The sequence below is a fragment of the Neopelma chrysocephalum genome, unplaced genomic scaffold (assembly GCF_003984885.1).
Source record: "Neopelma chrysocephalum unplaced genomic scaffold, ASM398488v2 Primary Assembly neopelma1_122, whole genome shotgun sequence".
In the NCBI taxonomy this organism is placed as follows: domain Eukaryota; kingdom Metazoa; phylum Chordata; class Aves; order Passeriformes; family Pipridae; genus Neopelma; species Neopelma chrysocephalum.
Window position 1 is genome coordinate 125,868 of NW_020897784.1, and position 10,298 is coordinate 136,165.

At 55.4% G+C, this 10,298-nt stretch overlaps 1 protein-coding gene and 1 long non-coding RNA gene across 2 annotated transcripts in view; both read right to left on the reverse strand.

The window, feature by feature from the left end:
* Positions 1-2,568: 2,568 nt before the first annotated feature.
* On the reverse strand, positions 2,569-3,563 carry LOC113974548. Its single transcript, XR_003536572.1, has 3 exons — positions 3,413-3,563; positions 3,140-3,273; positions 2,569-2,648 (listed from the first exon to the last, which is right to left on the reverse strand). It is a non-coding gene; the product is annotated as an uncharacterized LOC113974548 (long non-coding RNA).
* A 4,624-nt stretch (positions 3,564-8,187) lies between these two features.
* Positions 8,188-10,298, reverse strand: part of PIM1 (Pim-1 proto-oncogene, serine/threonine kinase) — a 19,857-nt gene continuing 17,746 nt past the window's right edge. Inside the window, exons 2-3 of the mRNA XM_027697687.1 lie at positions 9,863-10,039; positions 8,188-9,593 (exon numbers count right to left, since the gene is read on the reverse strand). Coding sequence (XP_027553488.1) covers positions 9,442-9,593; positions 9,863-10,039 — 329 coding nt within the window. The 3' untranslated portion in view covers positions 8,188-9,441. The remainder of the gene's footprint in view (positions 9,594-9,862; positions 10,040-10,298) is intronic.

Consider the following 10,298-nt stretch of genomic DNA (forward strand, 5'->3'; position numbering starts at 1 on the left):
AGTGTTATGTAAAACTTTTATAAGAAAATTTTTATGTATTTTATTAAAGCAAATCAACTGCAAATACAAATAAATACAAACTTTTACTTCAGTACTTTAAAGTGCAGGATAATGAAACAGAGGTGCCTGTTGGGCAGAAGTCAGAAGGGAAAACCAACCTTTGGGAGTGTTTGTCCTTGTGCTGGAAACTGGAGACAGGAAAATCATATTGCAGAGAGACTGCTGGATTCACAAAATACAGAGAATAATTTAGGTTGGAAAAGCCCTCTGGGATCATCAAGTCCAACCATTCCCCCAGCACTCACTGTGAAGGCCACAGGTGCCACATCCACACAGCTTTTAAATCTGTCCAGAAATGGTGATTCCACCACTGCCCTGCGCAGCTGTGTCAGGGCTGGACAACCCTTTCCATGGAGAAATTTTCCCAGTATCCAACCTGAACCTCCCCTGGTGCAACTTGAGGCCATTTCCTCTCGTTCTCTGGGAGCAGAGCCCTCCTGCGTTCATCCCGCAGTGCCCCAAAGTTCTCCACTTGAATTCCTCCTTCCCTCAGTTTTCTGTGCGGGTTTTAGTGTTTCAACGTCAGCTCTTTTCCCTCGGGTTCGCCCCAGGAGCCCGGGACCGAACCACCACTCGTGGGCTCCTCTGCCCTCCCTCCGCACCGGGACAGGGAGGTGACACACGGAGGGGTCGGGCCCGTGTCCCTGCTGGGCTCCAGCTGTGAGCGGGGCCGGAGCAGATGCCGATGTGGGCAGGGAAGAGCCCCCGGTGCGAGCTGTGGGGAGCCCCGGGTGCGGGCAGGAAGACTGGGGGTGACAGCCCCTCGTGGTGCAGGGGTGGCTGAGGATGGAGGCCCCGGGCGGCCGTGGCGGGGCCGGTTCGAGCGAAGGCAGGAGAGCAGCAGCCAAACGGCTGCGGCTGCACCAAGGGGGAAGGTGAAGGGGGCCGGGTGGCGGAGGCGCTGGGGGCTCACCGAGAGGGCGGGAGACCCGAGTGCGGTGTCAGGATCGATCAACGGGCGGGCCCAGAGGTGCCCGGGGGTTGCCGAGCGGCCCCGCCATGTACGACCCACGGGAGGGCTCCGCAGCGCTTCCGGGTTCACCGGCCGGGACGGTGTCCCCGCAGGATCAAAAAGGTGGAGAATCTGCGGTCACGTGCCCCTCTTTCTCCCCCGAAGCATGCCGGGAGTTATAGTCTTACAGCGGTTGGCTGCAGAGGTCCGTTGGGACTCGCGGTGCATGCCGGGAGTTGCAGTCTCGCCGCTTTTACAAGTCGCATGCGCAGTGGTGCCCAGCGCTCGCTGGCGCCCCCCGTGGCCCAGCGCGGGCACTGCAGGTCAACCACCCCCGGCCCCCTCAGCGCCCCCGGCGGCGCCATCTTGGATCGGGGCGGCGGGGGCGGTGATTGGGGGGGGGAATCGATCGGGAAAAGGGATAAAATCTGGGGAAAAAGCTCGTCCTCGATACAGGGAGGATGTGGAGCTGTTGGAGTGAGTCCAGAGGGCGACACAAAGATGCTGTGAGGACTGGAGCCCCTCTGCTCTGGAGCCAGGCTGGGAGAACTGGGGGTGTTCACCTGGAGAAGGCTCCAGGGAGACCTGAGAGCCCCTTCCAGTGCCTAAAGGGGCTCCAGGAGAGCTGGAGAGGGACCTGGACAAGGGATGGAGGGACAGGACAAGGGGGAATGGCTTTAAACTGAGAAGGGGCAAGGCTAGATGGGATATTGGGAAGAAATTCTCTGTGAGGGTGGTGAGGCCCTGGCACAGGTTGCCCAGAGAAGCTGTGGCTGCTCCATCCCTGGAAGTGTCCAAGGCCAGGTTGGACAGGGCTTGGAGCAACCTGGGCTAGTGGGAGGTGTCCCTGCCCATGGTAGGGGGTGGAACGAGATGAGCTTTAAGGTCCCTTCCAACCCAACCCATCCTGTGATTCAATAAAAAAGGATGAAAAACACTCTGATTACAAACAACATTTTTTAAAATTTATTTATGTAATTTATTAAATATGGACAAACACCAGATGTTGCCACTCAGGGGAGAGAAACAGAAACCCCTGGTCAGTGGGAGAAGGCTCTTGTCCACCCCGTCTGCAGTGCCCAGGTGATGCTGAGGGTGCTCCAAGCTGCACCCAAACCTCCCCATCCATCCTGTGTTTGGGAGGAGAGCGGGATGGCAGGACATGTGCCCCCTCCTCCAGCCAAGTGTGGGAGATCAACTCTCTCTCCAGAGCTGCAAGAACAGGATGCTCATGCGCCCGCTGCCACCTCCCAAAACTCCCCAAACCCATGAAGCCGGGTACCCACCTCCTGAGATCTGCTGGAAGAAGAGCTGTCCCCAGATGATGTCCTCATCCTGCTCAAAGGGGATGTCCCCACAAACCAACTTGTAGAGCAGGACACCCAGGGACCAGATGGTGGCTGAGTGGCCGTGGTAGCGACAGAAGCGGATCCACTCTGGGGGGCTGTACACTCATGTTCCTGTGGGACACAGGAGCTCATCAGAGCCCCCTGGGGATGTGGGGACTGCCTGGGGTCACACAAAGTGACCCACTGAGGGACCCCTTCTTGCCCTCACCTGACCCTTAGTTGCAAACTCTGAGGTGTAAAATGAAGGCGCCAGTGCGGGAATAGAGCAGTGGGACCCCGGGCAAGGCCTGATTGTTAATGCAAGGGAAAAACCCCACCCACATGTGGGAAAAAAACCTGTGTTTATCCACCCTTGAACTGGCCAAAACCCCCCCAGTCAATAAGCCAACTAAAGAAGGGGAGCAGAGCAGCCCAAACCCCCTGCAAACCAAACCAGCCAGTGCTTGGGTTCTGAACCCCCTTGTGTGACCCCCCATGGGTGTTTTTGTCACATTGGCTCCCCTTGCTCCATCCTGAGCCAGGGTGGGTGATGGAGGCTGTCAGCAGGACCAGGAGCTCCTGTTTCACAATATCCATCTCGTGCCAAACAGCAGCTTGGCAGCGGCTGAACGAGGAATGAATCCTGTCCCCTCCAGCCAAAGGGGAACCTCCGGAGCCTGGTGGGCTCACCTGCACTTTGGGTGTAGAGGAACGTGCCCCAGCCAAATTCAATCACAGAATCATTTCTGTTGGAAAAGACCTCTGAGATCATCAAATGCAACCTTTGACTGATCACCACCTTGTCACCCAGACCAGTTGTAGCATGAAGTGCCACATCCAGTAGCTTTTTGAGCACCTCGCCGGTGGCCAGGTCCACCAACCCCTCGGGAAGAGGCTTGGAAAGCTTTTCAGGACTGGGGAGGGCCGGCAGCGCTTAAAAAAGGGAAGAAAATTTAAAAATCGGGCGGTTTTCTGCAGACCCGCCTGTTTTGGGAGGCCGGGGCTGACAGCAGAGGGCGGCACGGGCTCGTCGCTGGAGCCTCAGCACCTGCGGGCTTTGCCCTGATCCAACCTCTCGCTGCTCTTTTCCCTCTCCATCAGCGGCTCCCGGGGTACAGGGAGACATTCCAGGGGGGCAGAGCAGGCCCTGGATGTCACAGCGAGCCCAGGATCTCTGACAGCGAGCCCTGAATCTCTGTCAGCTTTCGATTCTGAACAAGACTGAAACTCGAGAGAGAAGAATCAGTTCCTTTTCCCATCCTGAAGCTGAAGCGGAGAAGGGAAACTTCGGAGCTGGCAAAATTAGCACATTCTGGGGTCCCCAGCTGCAGGGAGAGCACTGCCCTCCTGGTCAGAGGGGCTGTGTTGGACTAGCAAAGTTTCCAGGAAGGAGCTGGGTGGAAACACCGCTCCTTCCACCCAGAGTTCAAAACCTCTGGGATACGAGGTGTGACCAACAGGGTTATCACAAATCCCTTCATCCCGTAACACGACTGCAAACTCTGGGAAATGGAAACCATCCCCCATGGGAGCGGGAGCTCTCGGTGTCAGTGGAGTCCCAAAGTCACTTTTGGCATCTGTGCATCCCCCAAAGCTCCTTTGGATACTTGGTGTCCGCTCTGCCTAAGGCAGGGTGGACAGGCTTTGCTGTTCCTCCCCAGCCTGAGGGCTGGATCGTCCCGGGAGTTTTCTCTCTCATTTTCCATTGCAATTCACGCATCATCTTCTCCTGCTTCATATCTTATCAAGACTTTGTTTGGAAACACCCCACGGAGCAACAGTGGATGGACCCCTCCCCAGTGGCAAGGGAAGGGGGTTCATTGTCTGCTCTGCCCACACCCTGCTCCGCTCCCAAAAGGTGAGAAAACCCACCCTGGGGGTGCGGGAAAGGATGAAATCCAAGCCCTTGGCATTCACAGCTGCGCTTTGATTGCATCGGGTCTTGATTAGCCAGGGCAGGAGCCACACTGGCACAAACGGAGCCCAATTTATGTGCTTGGAGGGGGATCTACGCACACCTGGGCATCTGTGTGCACCCCTGCGCGCACAGGGGGATGCTACAGCGAGCAATCTACTACAGGTGGTAGCCTGGCACCGGGATTACACTGGCATGGCACATCCATGCTGTGCTTGGCAGAGCGGGGCTGCATTCCCTTGGGGTCAGTTCTGATGCTGAGGGGCCCAGCCCTGCCCGGCCGTTTCGGGGAAAGAGATGAAGAATTTGGGCAGAGGGTGACCTGAAATGACGTTTTACTGCTTCTGTTTTTCTCACAGCTTCGGTGGCAGGGTGAGAACTTTGTCCCCGGCACCCACTCGCCCCTCTCATTCACACACGTGCCTCTGCGGCATTTCGGGGCCACTGAAGTGGCTGCTGCAGTTTGAAACAGGAGGTGTTGTTTCATTTTTGGGGTTGCTTAACCCCCTCCTAACTGCAATAAACCCAGTGAGTAAGGACACAGAAATATTGCCCTGGAGGAAGGGGACCAAAAGCTTGGAAAGGGATGAAAGAAACGCTTCCATTACAGCTTTCAAAATATGTTTCTTTAGCTGAAGCTGCTAAATTTAACTCAACTTTACGCACTGGAAAGGTTTTGCGGTTGGTTTGGGTTTTTTTATGGTGAATAAAGTGTTTTTTCCTCTTTAAAACCCCCACCAACTCGCAGGCTGAGTGATGCAGTTTCGATGTGTCACGGAGGCAGGGTTGGTGCAGATCCACTCTTGGGACACTCGTGTAAACCCCAAAACAGGAGACTCTGATCTGGAGTGGGGCTCCAGGTGCCTGAAACCAGCACCTGCCCCCCTTGTTGTCACAGCACAGCAGGAGGGTTTCAAAGAAGGCGTGGGAAGGGACGTGTTTCACCCCAGGTTCACACTGAGAGGGGTGCAGGGCTTTGGTTTTGGCTCCTGCAGGACTCAACTCCCTGCCCAGGGGACGTGGGGACAACAGGGGGTGGGGGTTGATGGTGGGAGTTCTTGCAGCTGATCCCAGCCCGAGGAGGGAGAGGGAAGGGAAAGCAAAGGCAGGAGAGCCCAAGCTCCACCCCAAAGGTTCTCCAGTGAATTGGGTCACTGTGCCTCAGTTTCCCCACATGCCCTGTGGAGATAATGCTATTGCCACATAGGCAAAGCACTTGAAGACTGGCTTCCACAAGGATTCATTCCTGGGGAGCTGGAGCTGTGGGACACCTGGTTTGATGATAATTCACCTCGTCCTAAGGCACGGGTTGGAAATAGCTCCTGTGACTCACGGTGCCAAGAAGGCCAAAGGGTTTCAGACGCCGCCTCAGGGGCAGTTGGATGTTTTCCTTGGGACAGGGAGGTGGTGAGATGCCACCTCGGAGTCTCTGGCTCTTCAGGTCCCTGCGGCGAGCCCGGCCCCTGCTCCCCAGGTGACTTTTCTCCTCAGTGCTCATCTGCCTTTCTCCAGCCTTGGCAGATGTTTGGCTGTTGCTCATCTCCCCTTTCCAGAAAGGGACATGGAAAATATAAATACCCCTTTTGCTGTGGCTCCAGGCTCCCCTGGCTGGTCCTTCCTGCATCACCGAGCACCTTAGCTGGGGATGGATGTGTACAGGAAGGCACAGGTGTGATGAGTGCTGGCCCTTTGCAAGTCCTCTGTCAGCCATGGGGCTCCAGTGCTCCCGGAATGGGAAGTCCAAGAGCCTGAAATCTCATCCTGGTCCTGTTCATTTTTTTTTTCTGATTTCTGCATTGTGGATGTTTCGCCTGCTTATGCTGGGGAGCAAAGAAAATTGGTGAGAGGGAGGTGGGAGAGCAGTGCTGGCCCTGGGTCAGTCATTTCCTAATGTATATCTTCTGTGTTTTCATCTTCTCCTGTGTTTTTATCTTCTCCTGTCACAGCTGATGGCCCCAAAGTGCAGGGAACATCTGCCATTGAGGAAAAATGAGGGATGAAAAGGGCCTCCAGGCCCTGTGTGCACGTGCCTGTGCCACGATGTGATGGTGGTGGGCAGCCTGCAGGGGAGAACAGGCAGGTGATGCTGTGAGTGCCCATCTTTGGGTCACTTATCACATCTCCCATGGTTCTTTCCCTGTGGCCTAGGATGTGACTCTGGTGTCTCTCAGCCTCGTGAAAGTCCTACTGCACAGGCAGGCTGGTGCACATGGAATCAAACATGCACTGACCCTCTTCCAAAGAGTCCTGGGACACGAATCTGGTGGCTCTTGGCCTTGTGAAGGTGTTACTGCTCAGAAAGACTGGTGCACTTGGAATCAAACACGCACCAATCCAACACCCAACCCTTGGATGCACCGTGTCACCCTGGCAGGACAGGACGGGACCCGCCAGCAGGATCTTTCCAGGGGGACACGGCAGCACCATCCCCCTGCTGCAGCACAAGCCTGGTGGTGACAAAATCATCAGGAAGCCAAGTGACTATCAGCACTCAGCCCCACGCAGGACCTGCTCAGCCTTTCTGCAGCGGGTTTTCTAAGAAACACCGCAACAGTCGGGGAGTGTTTACGGGAAGGGTGGGACGGGCTCAGCCCGCGCCGGGGCAGCCACGATAGGGCTTTGGTGATGCAGGGGGGGGACAGTGGCCACCCCAGGGGGCTCGAGCTCCTCAGGGTAGCAGGAGGTGTGGTGGTGGGGAGGTTTCTGTTCGTGTGAGAGCAGCTTCCCGGATGGTCTGGGGGAAAGAGAGAGAGAGGAGGGTAAATACAAACCACATCTCAAAATAGGCCTTAGGCTTTGAAGGCATTTGGAGCTGCGTTTCCTGCTTAGAGCAGCTTCGAGGAGATGAAAGACGCAGCTGAGTGAAATAGAAAAAACCCAAGAAAATAAAAAAGGAAAAAAGCAAAACAGAACAATTTAACGCTTTTTGGTGCAGGCAGAGGCACAGTGGTGACACCAGGTCACTCCATAGGGCTGGGATGTGGTTACAGGACCTGACATAGCAGCACCATGGCTTGGAGAGCAGGACTGGCAAAAGCCTGGGGTGAGCTGGGGAAAGGAACCATTCACTGGACATGGGGATATTAAAGAAAAAGCCCTGGAGCAAGCCAAGGAGAGGAGGGTCCTGCCATCTCAGATCTGGCTGGAGGACTTGCAAAGTCACCTGCAGAAAGGGAAAAGTGTCCCTTCCTTAGAGCAGACACAGCTCTGTGCACGCAGCAGGTGCTGCAGCAGCTCACACGCAAACAGGGCTTCAAAATTCAGCACGCTACATTAATTAAAAAAAAATCCTAAGATTAAAAAAAAAACAAACCAAACCAACCAAACCAACATCCCCGAAGCCGAAGCACTGCAGAGCTGGAAGTGGGGGTTTGACAGTTTGGAGGGCAAAGACTCGACCGCCGCCGACTGACAGCGACCGACTTCTCGTAATCCGAAGATCGGCTTCCTCTGCTCCGCGTTGGCCGGAGGTGGGACAGCCCACGGGTGGCTTCCTGCACCCACCAGGCACCCGGCACCCGGCATGCAACACCCAACAGAGCCGGAGCAACAGGATCTGCCTTACCAAAATTTAATTTGGCTGACAACATCCGGCCTTTCGTAAGGTCGCTTTGATGTTTGTTTACTCGCCGTCCCCAGCACATGCTCCGCTCCAGCCTGCGGATGAATGGGAACGAAAAGGGCTCTGCGCTTCTTTGATCTCTCCCAGGAGAGCTGCCAGGAGCAGTCAGCACTGGAAACACCCCGTGGAGGGATGGATCCGGCTGTCTCCGTGGTGTTTTTGGCTGGCTGGTCCTGGTTAACACTGGAGTGGGACCTTTGGGATTAGTCTGGCTGGAGACAAGCCGCCAGTCCATGGTGTGGTCACTGGTACCCCACACACTCACAGCATCCCTCATCCCACCCTGCCACGAAGGAATGTCTCCACCACATCAAGTGTTTTAGTTTTTATTTAAAACCGCATAAAAAAAATAAGATTTCTCAATTCCCCTGTACAATATCAACTATTAACAAACTCCGCCGGCTACACACGTGTTACAGGTACAGACTGGACAGTGCAGACAGCCCGGGCCAGCTCCCCTCCCCTTCCCCAGCCCCAAACAACACCCGTGGAGAAAACCAAAACTCATCTGCAAACTGATATTTGCACGTGGCAAGGAAACAACAGCACCCAGAAGTATGTACACAGACAGCTGGGGAGCAGCAGCCACTCCACACCTACGCCAGACATCCGACAGAAACACGACGGGCCCAGGGGTGGACACAGGACACACACGGAGGGAAGACCCGAATGGAAAACCGCGGGATCAGCAGCTGTAGAAGCAAGGCATGGGTTGGAAACCCACATGAATTATAAATAAATAAATAAGTTATCCTAGCGGCTAGGACTCTTCCTTTAAAAAAAAAAACAAACAACGAATTCATGAAAATAAATTAAAAAACAAAAACTGGAAACCAGAAAAAAAGGCAAAATGTTATCACTATTCACAACTGTACATCAAGCTTTGCTCCTGTAGAGCTATGTACACATTTACAGCTGTTGGTTTGCATTGTTTGTGCATTCGTGAGGGCACAGAGAAGCAAAGAACCCCAGAAAATCCACACGGGATGGAGGCACAGGAGGCGAGAGGCATCACTCACTTGGGTCCCAAGCATCTTCTGACCCATTTTCTTTTTGAAAAGGGAAAATGTACTATAGGCCCAGGTGAGTCTCGGAAAAGCAGCACTGTAGGAAAAGTCAAGTCTTTCCTCCAGCACAGCCCAGATGGAAACGGAAGGCACTCGAGCACGGGGACAGTGAGAAGGGACAGTCACTCAGCCACAGGCCCTGACCTCCCCAAAATCAGTTTTCCCCCATTGAAGCTTTTTTTGCAATCAGGTCTCCGATCCTCTCGCTGTCCCCAGTTCAGCAGGTCAAGATGACACTTGAGAGCCTCCAAAAGCAGAACTAAAACTCCCCCCACCAAAAGTTACTGGCAAAAGCTCAAATGAGACAAGGTCATTCAGATCGAGTCCAGGGCAGCTGGTGTGGATGGTGGCCACCAGAGCTTGGAAAACCAGGTCTCCAGCCCAGCTCCAGGACAAGATGTGCGTGTTCCCACCTGAGCATCCCTGCTCAGTGCTACAGTCGTGATGAAAAAGTCTGGTTTTCTTTGCTTCTTATGACCAGGAGCTGCGTGGAGCTGTTACTTGCTAGGCTCCTGGATCAAACTGTGCAGGTGGATCTCTGCTGGTTCCAGGTGAATGTCCTGCAGCCAGGAATGGTTGAAAATGTCCTCCAACGACGGCCTGTCCGAGGGGCGCATGGACAAACACCACCTGATGAGGTGTTGGCACTCTGGGGAGAAAAACCAGAAACCACTGGTCAGTGGGAGAAGGTTCCTGTCCACCCTGTCTGCAGTGCCCAGGTGATGCTGAGGGTGCTCCAAGCTGCACCCAAACCTCCCCATCCGTCCTGTACTTGGGAGGAGAGCGGGATGGCAGGACATGTGCCCCCTCCTCCAGCCACGTGTGGGAGATCAACCCCCTCCAGAGCTGTAAGAACAGCTTTCTCATGTGCCTCCCAAAACCCGTCATCCCACCCACGCCCCAAAACCAGGCACCCACCTAGAGAGACCCGCCGTCGGAAGAAGAGCTGCCCCCGGATGATGTCCTCGTCCTGCTCGAAGGGGACGTCCCCGCAGACCATGTTGTAGAGCAGGACGCCCAGGGACCAGATGGTGGCCGAGTGGCCGTGGTAGCGGTGGAAGCGGATCCACTCCGGGGGGCTGTACACCCGCGTTCCTGCGGGACGGAGGAGAGCCCGTCAAACCCTGGGCCGGGCATCCCTGGGCGGCAGCGCTGGCACAGGCGTGACCCGCCGCCTTCCCGCCGGCACGTGACTCTTGTTTACAAACTTTGGGTTGTAAAACCCGGGCGCGGGTGCCGGAAGAGGGCAGCAGGGCCCGGGGAAGGCCCGGCCGTTACACGCGAGGGAAAAAAAACACACCCACGGGTGGGGGAAAAAAACCACGCCTTTCCCTCCCACCCACCCCCCCCCCGC